General features: G+C 39.8%; 1 protein-coding gene and 1 long non-coding RNA gene across 2 annotated transcripts in view; one reads left to right on the top strand and one right to left on the bottom strand.

Moving 5' to 3' along the window:
- Positions 1-10718, top strand: part of LOC119940583 — a 55002-nt gene extending 44284 nt beyond the window's left edge. The window contains exon 5 of the long non-coding RNA XR_005455023.1: positions 10497-10718. This is a non-coding gene — a long non-coding RNA (uncharacterized LOC119940583). The remainder of the gene's footprint in view (positions 1-10496) is intronic.
- LPGAT1 (lysophosphatidylglycerol acyltransferase 1) overlaps positions 1-25242 on the bottom strand; it is a 52285-nt gene that overhangs the window by 14633 nt on the left and 12410 nt on the right. Inside the window, exons 3-5 of the mRNA XM_038760751.1 lie at positions 10479-10597; positions 7568-7663; positions 6281-6554 (exon numbers count right to left, since the gene is read on the bottom strand). Of these exons, the coding sequence (XP_038616679.1) occupies positions 6281-6554; positions 7568-7663; positions 10479-10597 (489 nt within the window). The remainder of the gene's footprint in view (positions 1-6280; positions 6555-7567; positions 7664-10478; positions 10598-25242) is intronic.

Raw genomic sequence — 25242 nt, 5'->3', positions numbered from 1 at the left:
AGATTTAACTGATGTTTCCCTATTAAGCTGAAATAAGTACGCGTCTGCTCATTCAATCTGTGAGGGCATGGCCACAATTTAGTTGAGAACATTTTCTTCAGTTACCATAATTTATTGAGTACTTAGGTATATGCAGCACTCTGTACTAGGTGCTCTGAGGAGTTACTAGTAAGTCATTTAAACCTTATCTAAATGTCTAGTTATTTGACATTCAGTTATCTCTTAAATGCTGGATAACCAAACAAAATAGAGTTCATACCTATCTCTAGTCAAACTCAGGGTGTTTTGGGGGGTTTTTTTGGCCTCGATTCTACTACCTTTGGCCCCAGTGAACACTGAAGACTGGCCAATAAACTCACACAGTATGCTATATGTACATGAAACAAAAAAAAAGCCAGGAAATTTGAGGGAAAGAGATTTTTACTAGGCATTTTGTGAGAGATCAGGAAAAAAATTCTCACACTTGAATGAAATACTGATACCGTAGGACAATTTGATTCTCAAAAAAAATCCCTATTTTGTTAAAAAAAAATGGTATTTATTACATGCTTACTATGTGCCAGGCACTGTACTAAATGCTGGGGTAGATCTTGGCTCTGCCACTTGTCATCTGTGTGACTTAGGGCAAGTCACTTAACTTCTCTGTGCCTCAGTTCCCTCATCTTTAAAATGGGGATTATGACTGTGAGCCCCCCGTGGGACAACCAGATCACTGTGTAACCTCCCCAGCACTTAGAACAGTGCTTTGCACATAGTAAGCGCTTAATGAATTCCATTTAAAAAAAAAGTTCTCAGCACTTAGAACCGTGCCTGGCACATAGTAAGCGCTTAACAAATACCATTATTATTATTATTATAATACAAGATAATCAAGTTGGACAGAGTCCCCATCCCACATGGGGCTCACAGTCAATCTGTGAAAAACTGCACGGCTTAGTGGATAGAGCATGGGCCTGGGAATCAAGAGGACCTGGGTTCTAATCCCAGCCCTGCCACTTGTCCACTGTGTGACCTTGGACAAGTCACTTTACATCTAACATCCCAGTTACCTCATCTACAAAATGGGGATTAAGAGCGTGAGCCCATGTGGGACAGGGACTGTCCCCAACCTGATTAACTTCTATCTGCCCCAGTGCTTAGAACAGTGCTTGGCACATAGTAAGTGCTTAACAAGTACCATTATTATTATTATTAACAATAATAACTAATAGTAATAATAATCCCCATTTTACAGATGAGAGAATTGAGGCACAGTGAAGTTAAGTGACTTGCTCAAGGTCACACAGCAGACAAGTGGTGGAGCAGGATTAGGACCCAGGTCCTTTGACTCGCAGGCCCATGCTCTTTCTGCTAGGCCACACTGCTTCCCACTGAAAAGAAACCCAAATCACAAAACTAAAATTTTAATTATACAACACCTTCCCTTTTGTCATCATTATCAACAGTATTTACTGAGCCATTACTAGGTGCAAAGCACTGAACTGAGCACTTAGAAGCAAACAGCAGAAGTAGAAGATAGAATTCTTGCCCTTTAAGGGCTTTAAAACTAATATCACCACAGACCATAAAACAAATAAATCGTATTTGAGTGCTTACTGTGTGCAGAGCACTTTACTAAGCCCTTGGTCTGAGTGTACAATATAAAACAGTTGGTAGACCATTCCCTCCTCACAATAAGCTTGCTAAATTTAAAATACTGAAAAACTCCCAGAGTATGAAGTTGAAGGTATAAACTAAAGCAAAGAATGGAATGTATGAAAAACATATTTAAGCTAAGACAAATATTTGGCATTTAATTTTTCTTGTGGTTCACCTGAAGAACGAGAACTAAATTCTTCAACTCAAGTAGGTCAGGAGGATCTTTAGATATTCCCACCTCCTATCCCACTTCCCATCCTATCCTATCTCCTATATCTGATAATACATCACAACTTGGCAAAGGAAGGTTAGAAAAATATCAGCAATCCCCTATAGTATTGCAGATCCCACTTGGAAGACCTTCCTCTGCAGTTTTGACTTGGCTGACATTGCCCCAGCCTATCTCTGGCAGTCAAGCTATTCTGAACTTTCATTTTCTATTTAAAAGACTCTTCCAATTTGTCTTTTTAATAGAAGATGATGAAGATGAAAGATCGAGGGAGCCTAGTGCCAAGTAGATTGTAGGAAACAGCAAACACAAACTCTTAAATGCAGTCTCAAGGGGCTATTTTCTTCCCTTCTGAGGTTTAGTCCTGGCTGCTCCTTACAACACACTTTCTGGCGGCCAAAGCACTCTGAGTTTTCATTTTCTACAGTAGTCCTCAGAGGAAATGCCGCTTTTCCAGTTTGTGCTGTTGAGTTTTCCCACTCTTCCTAGAAATGTGTCTCCAGTCAATGGAATGCTGACAACTGATTAACAAAACTGATCTAACAAACTAAACTAAAACTAAACACCAGGTTACCAGCAGGAATCATTTTTTTCCAGATGCCCAGAAGAAAACACTAAATGCCCATCAATAAGCAAAGAATTTCTAGAACCAAAAATTGTCGAACTAAATGCCAAGTTACCAGCAGGAATCATTTTTTCCAAATGTCCAGAAGAAAACACTAAATGCCCATCAATAAGCAAAGAGTTTCTAGAACCAAAAATTGTCTTAGGCTGTTTTCTTTCTTAAAGGCAAACAAATTGGGTCAAAGGTAGGCATACTAATTGAATTTTTAAAGATATATCTGTAACATAAAGTGATGCCAGGTTTCAAAGTACAGTTCCAAATCAGTGAACACCTAATCCTACTAAGTTTTCAGCCGAAGGTAAATGTTTGCCACATGGTAGGGGAACTGATTATATTGTACTCTCTAAACCTTCTGTAGTATTAGTCGTATAGTGAGTGATTAAAGAAGACGCCTAATAAATGTTTGTTGATGAGGATGAAAATGTTGGTTTATGAACCCAGTCCAACCTAGAAGGGGGTGGACGTGATGGCTTCTCACAACCCCTTCCAGTTTTATGATAAAATCCTACTTATTTTTGCTATTTAATTCTTATACACAATCAGGCAGGTTATATCCCTCTTCATTTACTCCTAACTATATGCAGCCTCCTGAGAGTACGAATGAGCATTCCATTATTGCTGCCTATTGAGTAGGTTTATGAGCGTACATGCCAGATAACTCCATCAATAAAATCCAATCACAGTACTTTAAAATACATATGCTAACCACAGTAAAGGTGACTGCTGTCATCCACAAAAATTATTTTGGAAATCTGAGCAGTATTTATGCATAAATACAAAGCGGTAACATTTAAGTGAATTTCATTTTTGTTCTGCCAACAACTGAAATTGCTTACCTAATTTTCAGTTTCTTAAACAATTTTCAAATTAAAGAAGCCTGCTGTAGGGGAAAAAGCATGAGTCTGGAAGTCAGTGGATGTGGGTTCTTATCTGCCCCTGCAACCTTGAGCAAGTCACTTAACTTCTCTATGCCTTAGTATCTTCAACTGTAAAATGGAGAGTCAATACCTGTTTTCCCTCTTAGAATGTGAGCCACATGAGGGACAGGAACTGTGTCCATCCTAATTAACTTGTACCTACCCCAGTGCTCAGAACAGTGTTTGACACATGGTAAGTGCTTAACATATACCATTAAAAAAAAATTAAAAATTTAATCTGTCTCTAAATGATGCCATTATAATTCTCTAGCTTTAACATTTTCTCTGATTTGGGGAATTTGAATGAATGGCGGAAATTTTCACTAAGAATAGCGTGACCCCAGATCTATTTTGAGGTCCGAAAGCTGAAGCTATGATTTCTAAGGACTCTGACTTCTGGCGATAGACTGTCACTCCACTCCTATGCCACTTCACCAAGAAGGACAAAGCAAACAGCAAAAATGCAATCAAGCCAGAGCTCATCGAGGGATTTTGAAGTTTGATGATGGGATCACTTTCCAGTCCTTGAGAGACTTCTTTCCAACTCTAGAGGAAATCATTACAGTACCTTGTAGCAGTCATCTAAGAGTGGCTATATGCAATTGATTCTGCTCCAAAGGCAAGCACATAAGGTACCATGTAAATTATCGTGAAACATTGTGAAGAAGGCCAAGGATGAGATTTTGGGAAACCCAGCGCTTAGAACAGTGCTTTGCACATAGTAAGCGCTTAACAAATGCCATTATTATTATTATTATTATTATTATTATTATTATTATTATTACACACAACCAGAGACTCTCATTCATAAAAATTGTTGGTAAAATTTGGTACGTAGGCAGCATGGTGCCCAATGATACACTGAAAACACTAACAAACTGATTAATGGTGGCCAACATGTTTTGGCAAGATGGTTTAGAACAGTGCTTGGCACATAGTATGTGCTTAAATACCACCATTATTATTATTAGCATTATTACTGCTGCCTACAAATCAATAATGGTGCCCTACTTAATAAACGACTAAGATTGGAGCAATTCATTTGGAAAAATTCATTGGTTACTCCTCACCATTTATACACACCAGATTTCTAAAACAGTTATGCCAAGTAAGAATAGTCATACTTCTTCAATTAATCGATTGATTTATAATTTTCCCTTTCTCCTCTTTCTCCCATTTCAGCAAAATATCTTCTATATTCCCTTCCCATGTTTTTATGTAGGTGGAGTGTTATCTAACTTTCTATTTGGCTCCATTATCAAAAGCTTGGAAAGTGATGGATAATACAGGACCTCCAACTGCTACATCTTTGCCTTGTGAGAAAGGCCAGTTGAGTGTTACCAGGAGATAAGACAGTGCTTAGTGGCTAAAGTATTGGAACGAGAATCAAAAGACTTATGTTTTCACAAAACAGTTCCACTGAGGCTTAACTTTAGGACCAGGACCATTACTACCATCAATACTACTTACTGAACGCCTACTCTGTGCAGAGCATTGTAATGAGCACTTGAATGAACAAATAGAGCTAATAAACTTGATTCCTGCCTTCAAGGAGCTTAAAATTTAGTGGGGGAGAGAGATACACTAAAATAAATTGTAGGGAGGGGGCACAATAAAGTATAATGAGATGTACACAAGTGTGTTGTGGAGGGGCAAGGAGGGAGACTTGCCCAAATGCTCGAGTGAAGTGTCGGCAGGAGGGAAACAAGTTGGGGAGATGAGAGGTTAATCAGGGAAGGCCTCCTGGAGAAGACGTAATTTTCAGAAGGGCCTTGGCAGTAGGGAGCGTAATGGTCTGCCGGTTGCAAAGAGGGTGGGATAGCATAAGCAAGAGCTCAGTGTAGAGGAAGTTGAGAACAAGGTACAGTGAACAGGTTGGCCTGAAAAGAGCCAAGTGTGCGAGATGGTGGGGGGAAAGTAGTGAAGAGAGGAGCAAAGATAAATAGGGCGAGAGAGATGAGTGAGTGTCCTAAAGCCAGTGTTCAGGAGTGTCTGCTTGATAATAATAATAATAATGTCAGTATTTGTTAAGCGCTTACTATGTGCAAAGCACTGTTCTAAGCGCTGGGGAGGCTACAAGGTGATCAGGTTGTCCCATGGGGGGCTCACAATTTTAATCCCCATTTGACAGATGAGGTAACTGAGGCACAGAGAAGTTAAAAGTGACTTGCCCAAAGTCACACAGCTGACAGTTGGCAGAGCTGGGATTTGAACCCATGACCTCTGCTCTTTCCACTGAGCCACAGTAGCTTGATGTGGAGAGGAGCGGGCAACCATTGGAGGATTCTGAGGAGTGGAGAGGTGTGCGCAAAGCACTTTTAGAAAAATGGACTGGGCAGCAGCGTGGAGCAGGGGCTGGAGTGGGGAGGGACCGAGAAGGGTTTGGAGAAGGGAGAGGCTGGAGGCACATAAGGAGGTTGATGCGGTAGTTGAATCAGGAGAGGCCAGGTGCTTGGTTCAACCATGGCTGAAGTTTGGATGGACAGTAAGGAGCAGGTTCTGGAGATGTGATGGAAAATGCTGGGTATTTTACACCGAGCACTTATCTAATCGTTCATTTGTATTTTTTGTGTTTTCTACCCTCCCTCAAGGACAGGTAGATCATGTCATCTTTTATAATTCCCCTCAGAACAGGGCTTTGCACAGATTGGATGCTGATGATTTAAAATGAACATTTCCATCTCCTGAGCAGTGATTTCTTTTATAAAAACCTCTTTAGTTCGAGCCCATCAAGAATAGAAAAAAATATACACGTGTGTGCGCACACACACACACACACACATATATATGTGTGTATATATATGTATATATACATATACATATATATATACACACACATACACATTTATATATATAAATAAACTACCATACCTGGCACCCTAGCATCTCCAGCTGCAGGGGTTCCATTTTCCTGTTGAGCAGTGAGCGTTTTCAGAATCATTTGTGTTGCTCCAAGCCTTGGCAGAGTGACATGTGTAAGGAATGGCAAATTATTTTTCTTGGCAAACGCCTGACTTGTTTCCCTCCTCTTTCTGAGAAAGCCACCTTCCGGAAACAGTACGATCCACTTTCGATCTCTGCTCCTGTAAAATTTTTCTAGGTGATTCTTGAGAAGAAGCAGCTGTTGATCACGGTGAGACTTACCCTGGAGTGGGTTGTACAAAAAACACATATATGCAAGCAGATTACTTAATGCACGTTGGTCTCTCAAATCCTTTCAAGCAATATCACTTCTATATATCCTTCCCCCAGGAAAACCTGCGAAGGAGATCCAGTTTATTAAATTGAAGGATTCACAAAATAAAAATCAAATATATATTTCAGATCATTTCAATTATAAACAAATACTTGATCAGACTTCTTGAAATATACCGCTTAACCAGAAATTGATTCCAGTGTGTAAACATGACCATTGAAGTAATTACATTTACATAAACTTTCAAATTAATTTTTATGATTTCAGTACTCATCAGATTAAAGATTTTCCCCCAAATTGCAAAACAGTGCCCATGACCGAGGGGTAAGGAGACAAACAGGCAGGGGTGTGTGCACATAAGCAAGAGCTAAACAGCAAGAGGTGAGCTTCATCCACATGATTGGCGATTACTGTTCTAATCCACTAATGGAGAGAAACTTCTCTATATTTTTTTCAAATGGCATAAACACTTCCAAAGTGATGTAGTCAGTGTACATATGTGAGAAAATATGTACACAGAGAATATATTTGCCTATTGTGTATTATGTAACTCTAGTTGGAAAAGCTGTAAATTTTAAAAATTTAACTGCTATTCACTTATTAATATTGACGACATTTACAGTATTTAAGATGCCAAGACAATTATTTTAACATTACCCCTCTGCTTTTAAGTCTTTAATCGTTCAATCAATGGTATTTATTGAGCAGTTACTGTGTGTAGCACACTGTTCTAAGTACTTGGGAAAGTACAATACAAGAGTTGGTAGATGTGATCCTTGCTCACAAGGACTTTACAGTCTATTTGACACTGCATTTCTAATAATGTATATACTATAAATGAATCCTCTAACAACCCATTAATGTTTTCACCTCTGAAGTATCAGAAAACAACATATTTGTTATTTTTGATCAATTCCCAGACTGAGAAAGGAGCCGCCGTTTTATCGATGCCTACTGCTTACCTGTCTTATAAAGAAGTCTCCGTGAATTAGAGAAACAACACCAAAATTTGTGTACTTAAAGATATGATCCATCACCCACATCATTTGAGCAACAACCTGAAACATTTACAAAACAGGAAACAAATTGTAGTTAATGGAAAATGGGGATCACCACCAATATTTAAGTGTCACTGTACAGTGATAGGCCCTTGGCAATGTACAACAGAAGACAGGATGTGCACACTCCTAGAATTTACAGTGTAATGGAGGCGTTAGGAAGAAGTAGATTTTAAACATAAAATAGGAAGAAGGGCATCAATACAACTGATAAAAATATGTAGGCAACAGAGTTTTGGAAATAAGCTAGACCCTGGTTTCTTCACCACACAGTAGGGAATGGATAAACTAAAAAGGAAGCAATAAACTAAAACTTGAAAGGTAGGCACTGGCATGAACTTAACCTTGTTTTTCTGACAGGTCTATGTATGAGAAAAGAGAAGTGACCAGCCCAAGGTCACACAGCAGACAAGTGGCGGAGCCGACATTAGAACCCATGACCTTCTGACTTGCAGGCCGATGCTCTATCTATCCACTGTACCAGATTTCCATTCACTTTTTCCTGCCTTGCCATACGCCACAAAGTGAAAACAATGCGGGTTTTTAAATAAAACTACAATGCACCTTGAATTCCAAATAGGTAACAAGATATAAAATAACAATTATGACACTTCCTACCTCAATCTTCAATCAATAGCATTTATGGAGCTCCTACTGTGTGCAGAACATTGGTACTAAGTACTTGGGAAAGTACAACAAAAATTAGTGTACCTGATCCCTACAATCAAATGTAAATGCAAATAATGTCTTTAAGCATTCCACATTAGCTAACCCAGGAAACGGTAATGAAATCTTCATTGTGATATTTAACCAAAAATTAAGTCTAGTGTGTAAACATGACCATTGAAGTAATTTAGACCTTTTATGCTATCCATTCTGAATGAAGAGAACATCTATTTCTATTAATCAAGCCTCAGCAAATGTGGATTTGTTTTTAAACACTTGCCTTCCCTGGTAAGAGCCATTTGAACCACTGAGCTAAAATAATCTCCACAGGTCACCACTTCAAGGTAAATATGCCTGAACCCACCACTGTAAGAAGAAACTCTGCTCCAGTACATAGCTTTAAATTATAAATTACTTATTTATCATCATCATCATCAATCGTATTTATTGAGCGCTTACTATGTGCAGAGCACTGTACTAAGCACTTGGGAAGTACAAATTGGCAACATATAGAGACAGTCCCTACCCAACAGTGGGCTCATATTAATATGTTATCCCCCCTAGACTGTAAACTCGTTATGGGCACGGAACGTGCCCGCCAATTCTGTTGTGTTGTATTCATTCATTCAGTCATATTTATTGAGCGCTTACTGTGTGCAGAGCACTGTACTAAGCACTTGGGAAGTCCAAGTTGGTAACATATAGAGACGGTCCCTACCCAACAATGGGCTCACAGTCTAGAGGGGGGAGACAGACAACAAAACAGAACACGTGGACAGGTGTCAAGTCATCAGAATAAATAGAAGTAAAGCTTGATGCACATCATTAACAAAATAAATAGAATAGTAAATATGTACAAGTAAAATAGAGTAATAAATCTGTACAAACATATATACAGGTGCTGTGGGGAGGGGAAGGAGGTAGGGCAGGGGGGATGGGGTGGGGGAGAGGAAAGAAGGGGCTCAGTGTGGGAAGGCCTCCTGGAGGAGGTGAGCTCTCAGTAGGGCTTTGAAGGGAGGAAGAGAGCTAGCTTGGCGGATGTACAGAGGGAGGGCATTCCAGGCCAGGGGGAGGACGTGGGCTGGGGGTCGATGGCGGGACAGGCGAGAACGAGGTACGGTGAGGAGATGAGCGGCGGAGGAGCGGAGGGTGCGGACTGGGCTGGAGAAGGACAGAAGGGAGGTGAGGTAGGAGGGGGCGACGGGATGGACATCCTGGAAGCCCAGGGTGAGGAGTTTTTGCCTGATGCGTAGGTTGACTGGTAGCCACTGGAGATTTTTGAGGAGGGGAGTAACATGCCCAGAGCGTTTCTGCACAAAGATGTTCCGGGCAGCAGCCTGAAGTATAGAGTGAAGTGGGGAGAGACAGGAGGACGGGAGATCAGAGAGGAGGCTGATGCAGTAATCCAGTCGGGATAGGATGAGAGTTTGAACCAGCAGGGTAGCGGTTTGGATGGAGAGGAAAGGGCGGATCTTGGCGATGTTGCGGAGGTGAGACCAGCAGGTTTTGGTGACGGACTGGATGTGAGGGGTGAACGAGTGCAGAGTCGTACTCTCCCAAGTGCTTAGTACAGTGCTGTGCACATAATAAGAACTCAGTAAATATGACTGATTGAGTATAATCAACAAACCTACACGGTCAATTATTTATTCTAATTATTTGCCACCAGACAGCCACAAGCCTTTGTTCTCTACAGTAAGGGGTTATCGAAGGGGAAGGGAAGAAGAGGAACAAGTGACACAGAGGCTAATTTGAAATAATTTTGTATTTGCTCTCCCCACTCAACCTTCTCAACCCTCCAAGCTAATCACTATCTAGACAGTCAGGGAGCCAATCATAGATCTTTGGGAATAAGGGGGATGGATGGACAGACGGACGGACAGACAGACAGATACATTTCAGAAGAGCTTTCCAAACACTTCTCCTAAATACCCATGCCAACAACTATCTTGGTTAAACCATCATAGATTTTTCTTTCACTTCACTTTGTTTTAATTCACTATATCTACCCCAAATTCCTATTTCTTTCACTCAGTAATTCTCATTCAATTTTATTTTCCTCAAGGAAATACAAGGAAAAGGAGTCATCTTTACAATATAGAAGTAATATGACATTTCTTTTGCACTTGTTTCCCTTCCAATTACTTACCATGCCTTTGTCTTGTAGGCACATCATTAACGTGCACACGTCTCCCGTTGATTGATGGTTCACCAGCATCACAGCTTCATCATCTAAAATTGCCTTTACATCTTCGCCCCACTCCATTACTGGAAGAAAAAATAATCAACTGTTATTAATGGAAGGATTTTCATCCTAGATTAAGCTAGAGTAAATATGTATTTATATATATAGCAGCCAATATCTAATTACAAGAACTTATTTACTGGGTTTTATTTCCCAAAACATTAATCTAGTGACCTAAATTTTACTACTACTACTAATAATATTGGAATTTGTGAAGTGTATTCTATGGGTCAAACACTGTGCTAAGTGCTGGGGTAGAAGCAAGACAATCAGTTCCAACATAATCTCTGTCCAACGGAGGGCTTACATCTGGAGTGAAAATGATACCAGTTGGACAAATGAAGTTTACAAGGCCTGGGGTGGCACTAACCTTTCACCCAATAAAAATGTGTATAAATAGCTTGCTGCAAAAACACAAGGAAGTTCCTCCTCTACCATTTGTTTTTCAAATGTTAAAAATGTGAAGTGGTTTAAAAGCCTGAAAATGGTGTCTGTAAAAAATAAAGTAAGCTAATAATAAATAACTATGAAAACCCAATTGTTTAGAATGTTAATCCTACTGTATTTAAAAGACAGCCTTTTGTAATGTCGCTGAAATGAAGGATTCAATCAATAATGGTATTTATGGAGGGCTATGTACAGAGCACTGTACCAAGCCCTGAGTACAATAAAGTTGGCAGACAAGACTCCCTGACCTCCAAAACAATAACTTAATGTCTGTATGGGGCATACCACATCAGATTGGAAAATATTTTTGCAGAACCCACGTTTTTTAAACAGTCCTTTGTGAGCCAACTAACAAAAAGGATATTTGTAACTACCTGGAGAATATGTTATTACATGGGATTGGCATTTTCAGGGCTTCACAGGTATTACTTATACCTGTATTACCTGTATATATGTATATATGTTTGTACATATTTATTACTCTATTTATTTATTTTACTTGTACATATCTATTCTATTTATTTTATTTTGTTAGTATGGTTGGTTTTGTTCTCTGTCTCCCCCTTTTAGACTGTGAGCCCACTGTTGGGTAGGGACTGTCTCTATAGGTTGCCAGTTTGTACTTCCCAAGCGCTTAGTACAGTGCTCTGCACATAGTAAGCGCTCAATAAATACGATTGATTGATTGACTGATTGATACTTATCACTACGGCTTCCTCTTTTCCCTCTTCCTTCCGTGATGGGAAACCCTGATGCCCCTGAGGGAGTACAGGGTGACACTGCCCTGAGAGAACCGTCCCTCCCTCCCTCTGTTTGGATTCAGGACTGTGCAGCATAGTAAGGGACCTTTTCTTCAGGGTTCCCTCTCACCCCTTCTCTAGCCCAACCCCCTTCTGCTGGACCAGAACACAAGGGGAAAGGTCCAGTAAGCTCCACCGACTCTGGCCAGGGCAAAGTCCGAGCAGATGTCTGCCCGCACAATATTTAGCAAGTGAAGAACTTTCCGGTTTTGACCGAGGGGACCCAGTGACCCAAAGCCCAATCAGTGCCAAAGCCTGAAACTGCAGGCAAAGGGCAGAAACACTAAACCATATTCACTGACTGAAGTCAATCTGAACTCGAAGCCACAGACCTGAGAGGAACTTCTGTTAGAGCCATGGTAGATCTTTTCTGAGCTGCTCAGGAAGTTTGGGTCGAATCTTTTTATTTTTGCCATTTAATTCTTCGTTTTTGTGTACTGGCTTCTTTCCTTAGATGTAAGCTACTTAAGGGAAAGGATCACTTTTTGACTCCTGTGGGCTTAGGACGGCCTCCAAATTCCATGAGACCTGAGGCCCCCGGTCCAGGGTAAATGGGCACGAAGCCAAACTTGGCTGTACTTGTACAGCTTAAAGAGAATGGGCAAGGCCACATTGGGAGTAGCCTGAAATTAGCTCCATGTTTTTTTTGGGGTGTGGGGGGGTTGATACTATGGCACACAGCAGTTGCTCCAAGAACTGGAATGCTGCTGGGAACATGAGGAAACTGTGCACAAGTATCCCCTTCCTCCACACTTTTCTGCTGTGTGACTTTGGGCAAGTCACTTCACTTCTCTGGGCCTCAGTTACCTCATCTGTAAAATGGGGATTAAAAATGTGAGCCCCATGTGGGACAACCTGATCACCTTGTATCCCCCCCCAGCGTTTCTGAATGAATTTGACCCCTTTCTGCTCTTCTGTCCTCAGTCCTGCCACCTACACTGATCCTCAAAAACATCAAAGTGGATGCTAATGATCCCTCCAGCTGCAAACTTGGGCAAACATGGAGCTAGGCGGGGGTGTGTCTCTTCTCAAGGATCTCTGGGAGGCGATGTGAGAAGAATCCCTTGCTTGGCCCTAGCAAGAAAAACCCCATCAGCAGCAGGAGAGTAAGTGCCCTTTTCCCTTCTTTCTCTCTCCTCTTTACTCTTTTCCTCTTCCCTTCCTCCCTTTTCTTTCCCTCCTTCCCTTTTCTCCTCCTTTCTCTGTCCCTCCATAAAACTCCACTTCCAAAATATTCCTCTCCCACAATGCCCCACCCCCTCAAAACCCTATTTCAAGTTCACCCCACATTCAAAATGAAATTGTACTCAACACTGCATTTGTAAGAAAACAGTTCCATTCACCCATCTGGTTCCCTCTAATAACTTAATCCAGTGCTAATAATTGTATAAGGCATTTACTAGTAATTTTCAACTCTTTAAAAGTGCTTGTGAACATAAAAACATGAAGTCTTTCACAGGAAAGGGTAAAGCATGCCTGATTTGCATGACTAATTTAAAATAATCATATTAGTCTCTGAAAGTATCTTTTTTAAAAAAAATTTCAGAGCCTTAATCAACTTCTTTATTGTTGAAATAAATAACAGTAATAATTGTGGTATTTGTTAAGCGCTTAACTGCGTGCCAAGTACTGTACTAATCACAGGAGTGGATACAAACAAATCGGGTTGGACACAGTCCCTGTCCCTCTTGAGGCTCACAATCTTAATCCCCATTTTACAGGTGGGGTAAATGGGGCCCAGAAAAATGAAGGTACTTGCCCAAGGCCACACAGCAGACAAGTGGTGGAGTCAGGATCAGAACTCATGATCACTATGCCAATATTGGGAGGTAATATTTACAAATGAAGAGATCTGGGCTATTTTCTGTCTCAAGAAAAGAAATAGAAAACCTCTCTTGTAAAATAATATGCTACCAATTTTCTCCTGAAGTTGGATTTTATCCCTCATGCAAAACTTTGATCAACAGCTTGCAGGATTCAATTGTCCATAAATTCATACCCTGATATAAACTCTGCCTTGGGTTAATTTGCATGGATGAAAAGAATTCTAGGATCTAAAACCAGAATGAAATTCTCCACAAATCTGAAAACCAATTTTACCACTTAACCAAAGCACTGATGGAAGGCTATTCAAGTTCATTATCCCGTCACAGCAACTCTAGAATCCACTCTTCCTCTCCGTCCAAACTTACTTCCAAGAAGCAGCGTGGCTCAGTGGAAAGAGCCCGGGCTTGGGAACCAGAGGTCATGGGTTCTAATCCCGGCTCTGCCACTTTTCTGCTGTGTGACTTTGGGCAAAAGTCACTTCACTTCTCTGGGCCTCAGTTACCTCATCTGTAAAATGGGGATTAAAAATGTGAGCCCCTTTGGGACAACCTGATCACCTTGTATCCCCCCCCCAGCGCTTAGAACAGTGCTTCGCACATAGTAAGCGCTTAACAAATGCCATTATTATTATTATTATTACTTATATCCCACCTTGACTGCTGCATCAGCCTCCTCACTGATGTCCCTGCCTCTCCCCCAAGCCAATCTGTACTTCACTCTAATACCAGGATCATTCTGCCCCCTCACCCCTCCGCCCCACCAGAAAAAAAGAATATCACAGTGCACAGCTCCCCGCTCCTCAAAAACCTCCAATGGTGCCCAATTCCCTTCCACATCAAACAGAAACTCCCTACCAATGGCTTTAATGCACTTAATCAGCCCTCTCTCTCCTATTTTACCTAGCTGATTTCCTAAAACAATCCAACCCACACACTTCATTCCTCCTATGCCATCCTACTCTCCTTACCTCGATTTCATCTGTCCTTCCACCGACCCCTTGCCCACACGTTACTTCAGGCATGGTACTTCCCCTTCATATCTGATAGATAGTCCAACACTCTCCCTACCTTCAAAATCCTCCGGTCAATCAATCAATGGTATTTGAGTGCTTACTGTGTGCAGAGTTGGTAGACATGGTCCCTGCCCACAAAGAGCTCGTGGTCAATCAATCAATCATTTGATTTGAGTGTTTGGGTGTTTACTGTGTACAGGACACTGTAACTAAGTAAGTGCCTGGGGGAGTACAACACAATACAACAGACAATCCCCTGCCCACAGCAAACTTACATTCCAGAGGGGGAAACAGACATTAATATAAATAAATTACAGATATGTACATAAATCCTGTGGGACTGAGGGTAGGGGTCGTGAATACAGGGAACCTAGAACTGCCTTCTAAAACCACATCTCCTCCAGAAGACCTTCCCTAAAGTCCTCATTTCCCCTCCCCTTCCTCTCCTCTGCGTGCCTATACAATGGGATCTGAATGCCTTAAACATTTGATATCCATGCTCCTCCATGAGCTCCACAGCCTTTAGGGACATTCCAACCCATTGCTCTGTCTCCTAGACTATTATAAATAACTCCTTAGTTTGTGATAAGCTTTAATGTCCAGCAATTTAAGAACAATGATCATGAGTCAAATCCTGCAATTTAAAAAAATTAGTTTTAACATCAAAGCAATAAATGTTTTAACTACCAATTTAAAATACAATACCAGGGATGGGGAATCATGCATTAGTCAGACAGCATCCTAGGTTAGGGATAACTGTTATCCTGGTGATGGAAATGACACATGTCTGGTTTAGGAGACTCAAAGCTAATGCAAAGCTAAAGACAGCCATCACAAATCCCAGGCATTCAAGTAAAATCCCTACTATGGCATTAGGAGATGCTCTCAGTAGCTAAAAGCTAGGTTTTTCCTCCAGCTGATGCTAGAAATTCACAATGGACACTGGCTTCCAATGAATTGGGGCTTTAAAATTCAGAACCTCACAGATGTTGATGTTTCCCCCCTTTCAATCATTAAACAGCAGAAGCAACAGCATGTAATAAAGTGTCAAGCCCTCAGTGTATGCTCAATAATTGTGAGCTGATGATAAGCTCTAATGGAATACCTGCCATAATTACACTCCATTCAATCCAAAGTATTTATTGCACACCTATTGTGTGTAGAACATTGTTCTACCCCTTTGGGAGAGTACAAAAGTTTGTACACATGATCCTTGACCTCAAGGAGCTTATGATCTGTGTGTGGCGGGGAGGGGGGAAGATAAGAAGAGAAGATTGTTGGGGGAGACAGACTCTAACCCAAATTACAGCTAGGAAGAAATAATGGGAGTGTAAAGATATATACATAAGTGATACAGGCAATAGCTGAGGTAAATACTCAGGTTCTTAGTGTGCAGAAGTTCTGAAGTGGCAGTAGAAGAGATGTTGGAGAAATAATAGCAATGATGATAATAATAACAGTGGTACTTGTTAAACTCTTACTGTGTGGGGCTCACAGGCTAAAAGGGAGGGATAATAGTCATTTCATCCCCTTTTTACAGGTGAGGAAACTGTGGCAGATAAATTAAGTGATCTGGCCAAGGTGACACAGCAGGCAAGTGGCAGAGCTGGATTTAGAACCCAGGTACCCTTACTCCCGGAATCATATTCTTTTCATTACGCCACGTTGCTTCAGTCAGATTAGAAATGAGTTGGGGAAGACCTCCTGGAGGAGGTTTGATTTTGCAACTGCTGTTTAGATGAGGAGCACTGTGGTCCGATAGATATGTAGCGGGAAGGAGGGAGTTCCAGGCAGAGGTGATAAAATCCACGGCAGGATTTAGGTCCTCCCTGGGCTGAATTCAAGGCTATTTCGCTAAGTACTCATAAATCAGGATCAATCCCAGTCATTTAAATGGATGAAAAAAAAAGTTTGGTTCTAGCAATTCCACCCAAGATGCCATTTATAAAGCTGCAGGGGGCATAAGTGATAGTTAAATTGCACCCATAAACAGGCACGATAACCAAAGGAGACAATTTAGTACACAAATATAGAGGTATCTATGGTCACAGAAGAAAATACATGAAGCAGCCACCAAGGCACCCTCCCCAACTTTGTAAGTCATCTTTGAGTTCGCACTCAGACTGGCTTAGTAAGGGGCTTTTCCATTTGCAAAACTGAGGAGAAAAGCAGAAACAAGTAATGAAAAAGAAGACCCTGAATCTACAGCAATAAAAAATAGGTAGTCATCCTTCATCAGAACTAGTCAGACTGGAAAGAAAAAACAGCAGAAGCATATTCAGCATATTCAGCATCAGCTGCCTTCTTGCTTCACAAAATACCCTATGATAGCAAGCCAACGTCTTCCGAACATTTCATTTTTGAACTTTTTTACATAAGTCATCAACATTTTAATGAATTATATGCTTTCTTTAGAACTCTTGTGAGGCTTCTTAATCCCAAAATTTTAACTGGTGGTGAACCGTTAACTGGTGGTGGACATAACTGCTTCTCTCTTTTGGCACTGTGCCATACTGCATTAAAGTGTCACGGAGTTAAGCAATAAAGGTTGCATCCCCAGTTGGCTCTATTGCCTGGACAATAAACAAGCCCTCACTGTTTACCCTCAGCAGTTGGTCACATAGCATATATTCACAGGAAATCGATCCACAGCAAAAGCTGGAGACATTAATATGAAAACAAATGACAAAACAGAATAGTTAATACAATTAGTGTTTAAGTGGCTGTGGGTGTGGCATGACCATGGGAGGTGGTCATTAATAGGGACATGTCTCTTGGAGGTGGTATGTATTCAGAAGGGCTTGAAGATAGGAAGGAATCTGATCTACACAATTTGAAAGGGAAAGTGAAGGAGCCCTTACTCAAGGTAAAGGATGAACAGTGGGCTGGAGATGGGAAAGTTGAGAGATGTGAACTGTATAAAATGTGTTCCATATTCTGTTGAATTAGAAACAAACCAGAGTTGCACCTAGTCTAGTTTTAAGTTGCCACAGGGCTGAATTAACATAGGCTAGATTTTTTTTTTTAATATCAGGAATCTTCCAATCAGGTTTATCAAAAGAAGGGATAAATGATTTAGCTTGTTTCTGTTGGTTAAGTTTATTTGTCTAGGCTTTTAGCAGTGTGACAATCAAAATGTTTGGTAGTTGACTAACTTGTTTTAAAACTAAACGACTGGAGAATTGTGTGTATAGTTCTGACTAGTAGGCATTTATATTAAAGAACAATGTAATTTATATTCAACTTGGAATGCTTATTGCTTTAAACAGGTAACGAAGGGAAAGTATCTTAAACGGCTAAGAATTTTTGGTTGCGTTGGAGAGAACATGGAAATAATGTAAAATTAGAGATTTTAGTTTTTGGAAGTGCTCACTGCACAAACCATATAAGGAAAGGAAAATAAAATGTTTTCCCCACTTCGATTTTCTTATTTTCAGGGTTTTAACCTCAATGAGGAGTGAAATTTAAACATAATTTAAAGGTCTCAGAGAAGTAGCTTGATGAATTCAGCTGCTTTTATGCAATGGAAAATTATCAAAATTTTCATGTATATACAGTCAAGACGGGTAAGAATGGGATTGCCTAAACACACCAGGCCTACTTAAAGTTGTATATGCAATAGGTGTGGAGATGTTCAGATGCTGCAGTCCAGGGTGAAAAAACAAATTATTTTTGAGTGAATTGTCTGTCCATGCCAAAATTTGGCCTGACTTTTGTTGTAACTGCTAATATTATTGGTGTAAATGCTGACCATGTGGAACTGGTACCCTAGCTGGTTACTTTCTCTGCCTGTTGCGTGATACCTGAGAGATTGTTATTTGTTTTAAAAGCTTTTTTTGATCAAACTGACTGAAAAAATATGGATTGGACCAAGGAAGATATACTCTATAAAGCTATTTTTGCAGACAACAATAACTTTTGACATTGCTGGAGCTATTTGTAGTTTGCGGACTGTATATTAAAAAGAAAGCAGATGTAAGTAAATTTTGTGGGGTTAGCTATATGAAGTTCATTAGTATCTTGTTTAAGTAGGCCATAAACCAATTTCATTACTCCTATTGTAAATCTTTTGGTAATTAAACACTATTAGGGTATCTCTCCTGTCCCTAATTATTGACTGAGAAGAACATATAATTAAGAAAAAATACAATGGGGGAGAATGTTTTGATTCTGTGGATGAAACTCCCTTAAGTATAGTTTTGTCTAATTGTAATAAAACAAAATTATTTAAAAAATGAACTGTGGAGAGGTCTATCACTTCATAGACTTAAATATTTTAGTGATTTTCCACCTACAATTAGAACTATAGTGATCACTCATTCTGTGTCTCCCTTAGCAGCTCTGGACTCTAAGTTTAGGTGGCTGCCTAAAGACTAGGGAATCATCATCATCAATCGTATTTATTGAGTGCTTACTATGTGCAGAGCACTGTACTAAGCGCTTGGGAAGTACAGATTGGCAACATATAGAGACAGTCCCTACCCAACAGTGGGCTCACAGTCTACAGGGGACATTTATCTTCAGGCCTTTGGGAGTCCATGTCCCTCTTAGGGTAATAGCTGGTAACCTACTACCAATCAGTGGTATTTACTGAGCACTTACTGTCTGCAGAGCACTGTACTAAGCACTTGGGAAGGGAGAGTACAATTCAGTGGAATTGGTGGATATGAACCTTGCCCACAAGGAGCTTAGAGTCTAGAGGGGAAGACAGATATTAAGATAAATTTTGCACACAGTAAGCGCTCAATAAATAGGATTGACACCTCAAACTTAACATGTCCAAATCAGAACTGCTTATCTTCCCACCCAAACCCTGCCCTCTCCCTGATTTCCTGAGCAAACTGAAATGACTAATGTAAGGTGCTTTGTCAACAAAAGCCCTAAATAGAACTCAGCTATCAAGCATTTAGTACAGTGCTTGGCACATAGTAAGCACTCAATAAATATCATTCATGGTGATTGATAATGACTTTCTCATCACTGTAAACAGCACCCCATCCTCGGTCTCACAAGCCCATAACCTTGGCATCATCTTCATTCATCTCTATTATTCAACCCACATATTCAATCTGTCACCAAACCCTGTCAGTTTCTAAATAGACTTTCTAGTCCTCTTGATCAGAAAATGAGCCTAAGCATTCCTTTAGGACCCTCCTACACTCCTGGATTTTGGGTAGGAGTGAGATCCTCTCTGGATTAGAATACAGGAGCAGCAAGAGGTCAAGAGACAGTGCTGAGTAAAAAAAAAAAAAAACCCAAAAAATAATTATATCCTTGCATCTCATGAACAATGTGAAATTACAGAATTCAGTGAATTCTGTCCTTGCATCTCATGAACAGTGTGAAATAACAGGATTCAGCGATGGAGACGCTTGGCTATAAATAGGAGTTTGTTAGGCCTGAACTTGCACAGAAGCTTAGTCTTCTACAAACTTCCTGTCAATCCATAGCATTTTGCTGCTTTGGAAAGAAGTGAGCCATAACCATCTATATGTCGTCTTAGGCAAGTATAAGAGCTACTGTTTGAATGCTTCAAAAATTTTTGATGATGCACTCTACCCGTTCAGTTAGAAGAGCCTTCCTGAGGCTTAGAGAGCATGTTCTGGCACCAGCTTCCAGATTCCTTGTTGCAACCTCAAGCGTGACTCTGTGGAATAGGTTGAACAGTATTGGGCCTAGTACACAGTCCTGTTTTACTTCATTAGTGATGGGAAAAGATTAAGACAAGGTTCCTACAATTCTGGCATGGTCTGCCATATCATTATGGAGTATTTGTAGGAATTTGATAAATTTCTCACGATAGTCAAACTTCTATAGTAGTTGCCAAAGCTCGGATACACTGGAGGCCAGCATAATGAAAGCAACTATTACCCTTATTGAACATACCCCGATACGATGTCTCAAAAAGATCAAGTTTAAGAAAAATAAACTGGCTTTCATCTTCAACCCCAAACCTTTTTTTTTCTGTTCCAAAACACCACCTAAATTTCTGGGTTTTTCTTATCCTCTTCTTTCTAGCAGTAATCCCTATATTTACCGCATTTCCTTAAATAAAAGATTGGGAACTGTATTTTTTCCCCTCCATACTCAAGTCCAACTGGTTCCAGGGAAAGGAATCACAGGAATCTGTTTTAAGAAAAAGGAGGGCAACTTTTAGGCATTTTAGTTTCCTGTGTCCCATTCATTTTTGTTTAGCTGGGAATATCACATGTATTCTGCTCAAGACAGGATGTCTGGGTGAGGTGTCCAATAAATATACCTCTGCAGATTTAAAATTAAACCAAAAATGTCAATAGAATTAATATAAGTAACTTTCTATACTGGAAAAATATTTCAATCTTGAATGCTTGTAATATATAAATACAATTCAAAGGTAATAAGGACACTGTGCCACTTGTAAATAAAGGGAATGGTAATCTGGGGGCACAAATATGTTCCATGCTTGAGTTAATTAAAAGAGTAAATAACTTCTCAGGATAGTAGTGAAAATAATGAAGCTAGATATCAAAAGGTATTTAAAAGCTGCGGATATTTATAGCTCCAATTATAAAACTGAACTCAAAAAAGAATACAACCATCAAAAAATGCTCACAGAAATGTACCACTAAGTTCAAAGGAAAAGTAAAAAGACTTTGTTAATATAGTAGAAATGCAAAGAATAATAAAGTAGACTGCTCTAAGGATTAGGTTAATTCCTCAGTGAAAAAAGGAAAAGAATAGATCAATTAGGTCGAGTTTGGGTCCAAGACAACTGAATATATTGAGAATACTCTTCCTAGGAAAGAATATATTTCTGGTAAAATATATCTTCAATATCTTGGCAGATATTATTGGAAGAATATAGTAAAGTGATGTGTACAGTCAATACGTCATTTAGAAGATAATGCTATATACATGGATGGTGTCAGGATCTTAAAATTTTCCATTAAAAGAAAAAGAGTACCACAAATACTAGAAGTTGGAAAGTACAAAAGTGTACATTGATGACATTGATTTGGGATCCATCACTGGAAAGACATGAAGAGACTTGAAGAAACTAATTTCTAGGGATACTTGAAACTGAACACAAGTAGAGGTGAAGTTGAACTGAAGGGATTTCATACTCATAGAGGAATTTGCTGGTCAATGTGTAGAAACTTAAACAAACGGAATTCAAACAATAATAAACATCACTTCCAAAACAGAGGTGGTCACCAAAAGACACTGGGCGTGTTTTACTTCGCTGGAAAGTGAATTCCAAATATAGCCCAACAAAATGTTTAAGATCAGCGTGGCCTAGTGGAAAGAGCACGGGCCTAAGAGTCAGAAGGTCAGAAGGTTTTAATCCCAGCTCTGCCACTTGTCTGCTGTGAGACCTTGGGCAAATCACTTCACTTCTCTGGGCCTCAGTTCCCTCATCTGTAAAATGGGGATTTAGACTGTGAGCCCTATGTAGGACAGTGACTGTGTCCAACCCAATTACCTTGTGTCTACCCCAGCGCTCAGAACAGTGCCTGGCACATTGTAAAGTGCTTAACAAATACCATAATTATTATTATGTAAACTGAAGAAAAGAACTCAGTGTCATTGATTATAAGACAGCATATCAACTAGAAACTACTCAATAAGAGAACCATCAACTACCACGTCTTTGCGAACGATTCCCAAATCTACATGACCAACCATGATCTCTCTCCCTCTCTGCAGTCTTGCATTTCCTCCTGCCTTCAACACATCTATTTTATTTTGTTAGTATATTTGGTTTTGTTCTCTGTCTCCCGCTTTTAGACTGTGAGCCCACTGCTGGGTAGGGACTGTCTCTATATGTTACCAACTTGTACTTCCCAAGCGCTTAGTACAGTGCTCTGCACACAGTAAGCGCTCAATAAATACGATTGATGATGATCTATATCCCGCTGTCACCTCAAATTTAACATGTCTTAAACAGAACTCCTTATCTTCCAACCCAAATCGTGTCCTTCCCCTGACTTTCCCATCACTTTACACGGTACCACCATCTTTCCTGTCTCACAAGCCCATAACTTTGGCATTATCCTTCACTCCCCTCTCTAATTCAACCCAAATATTCAAACCATCACTACATCCCGTCGGTTTGACCTTCACAACATAGCCAAAATCTGCCCTTTCCTCTCCATCCAAACTGTTACCGTGTTAATCCAATCTCTTATCCTATCCTGCCTTGATTACTCAAATCAGCCTCCTAGCTGAACTCCCTGCCTCCTATCTCTCCCCATCCCGGTCCATACTTCACTCTGCTGCCCGGATCATTTTTTGACAAAAATGTTCAGACCATGTCTCCCCATTCTTCAAGAACCTCCAGTGGGTGCCCATCCACCTCTGTATCAAACAGAAACTTCTTACCATTGGCTTTAAAGCACTCAAAAACCTATCTCACTTCGCTACTCTCCTACTACAACCCGGCCCACACACTTCACTCCTCTAATGCTAATCTTCTGATTGTGCTGCCAACCTCTTACCCAAGTCCTGCCTCTGGCCTGCAACTCCCTCCCTCTTCATATCCGACACTTCACTTTCCCACTTCAAAATCTAATTGAAGGCACATCTCTTCCAAGAGGCCTTCCTTGACTAAGCCCTCTTTTCCTTTTCCTTCCTCTGCATCGCCCTGACTTGCTCCCTATATTCATCCCCCCTCCCAGCCCCACAGCACTTACGGGAATATCCGTAATTTTAGTTATTTATATTTATGTCTCCCCTTCTATATTGTAAGCTCCCTGTGGGCAGGAAATGTGTCTGTTATATTGTACCCTCCCAAGTGCTTGGTACAGTGCTCAGCACACAGTAAGCGCTTGATATATGATTGACTGACTGACAATATTAGTACTGAGAGCCTTGTGAATACAAAGTACTATATCGGGGATAGGAAAAGCACAGCAGAAACAAAACATTGATTCCCTGCCCACCAGGAGTTTATAGTCTGAAGTGTCTAGCACTAAGGTATTTCTATTTTAATTAAAAAATTGAGATTTCAGCAAAGCAAAAAGGGTATTTTTTCATCTAGTCATATGACATGAAATCGTGAAATGCTCCAGGGAGCACACTAATTACAAACACACTATTTAGCGCACCTGATAAATAATACGCAAATTTAGAATCTGAACTGGATACATGTAAATATATAGTGAAGACACAAAATGTGAAATATTTTTCAAGGCATAAATCAAGATAACAGTGAATAAAACGATAAATTATACTCAGTTGGGATGTACCAAAGATGATTTTGTTCTCTACTGGAGACTTTATCGTAAAATAGGAAAATGAGAAGGGGTATTTTTCACAGATATTTGGGTAGTAGTACCTTCTATGTGGAGATTAGACAAGTTACCATGAATTCCTGAAAGTAACCTGAGTATATGGAGAAATACAGCAGAAGAGCAAGATATGTTAGGCACTGGCTGCAAATAGTCATATAGAGAAAATCAGAAGTCTTATTTCATGTCAAAAAAATTCACATAAATTTAATTTATTAAATAAATGCCAATAATAATAAATTACCATAATAAATTAGCAATGATTGTGACCTTGGCAAAAGTAGAATTCTAGGATGGGAAAAATGGGTCAATTATTAATTACTATTCAACCTTTCCATAAGCCATAATACTAAATAGCCCTAAAATTTTAAGTGTAATGATTGGAATTAAGCTTATTTGTCAGACTGTGTGCCCTACATGGGACAGAAATTGTGCATCTTGTACTTAATTACATTGTACCTGTCCCAGTAATTAGTACAGTACTTGTCACACAGTGAGCACTTAAATCAATTGTCATTATTTAGTGGCCCTGAATTTAAGAAATATGCAATGGTTTACAAATTCCTTCATTAAACATCCGTACTGGAATATCAACAATTGCATCAAACAGGTAAGAGGTTCACATAGTGTTCAGTGTTTTCTTGTTTTATTAAACTTGCAGTGATTGATCTATTGGTGAAGACACAAACTAGGTTTGTTGCGATGTATTTTAGAAGCTTATTTTTGGCTTCACAGTTTACACCAACTTCAATTTTAAGTCTGGAAAGAAAATGATGGCAAAAAACCGATTCAACTATGATGGTATTATACCCATTTAATACATTATACATTGTTTCTGCTAATATAATGTATTTCCTTAACTAATAATGGACCTAAAATATTTGCCATATTTCAGCATTGCCCAGACTTAGAGTCTTCAAAGATTGGATGCAGCCTTTATCAGTGCTTTTACGTCCCCAATCCTTCACTCAAATAGACTTTTTAAAATACAGGCATAGCCCCATTTCTAAATGACCACAGTGTGTAAAATCTGGAGATTACATCCCATGCTAATTGCTGGTAAGGGCTTAATAAACCCCATAAAAAAAAAGTCTGAAATAATTCAAAAAGGAAGTAACAAGAAAAGAGATCTTGGAGTCATGGCCCACCATTCCCTTAAATCATTGTTACAATATGCAGTGGCAGCAGAAGGCCAACAAAATGGTGGATTTCATTAAAAAACAAAACAAAAAGGGGTTTGCAATTATGTGCCACATCCGATGAAAGTGACATCACTTGCTGTGTTTTAGCAAGAACTGGAAAAGATAGAGACA

Source organism: Tachyglossus aculeatus, chromosome 19 (genome assembly GCF_015852505.1).
Source record: "Tachyglossus aculeatus isolate mTacAcu1 chromosome 19, mTacAcu1.pri, whole genome shotgun sequence".
NCBI lineage: Eukaryota > Metazoa > Chordata > Mammalia > Monotremata > Tachyglossidae > Tachyglossus > Tachyglossus aculeatus.
Note: the sequence above shows the minus strand (reverse complement) of the source record. Positions and strands in the feature narration are given on the sequence as shown.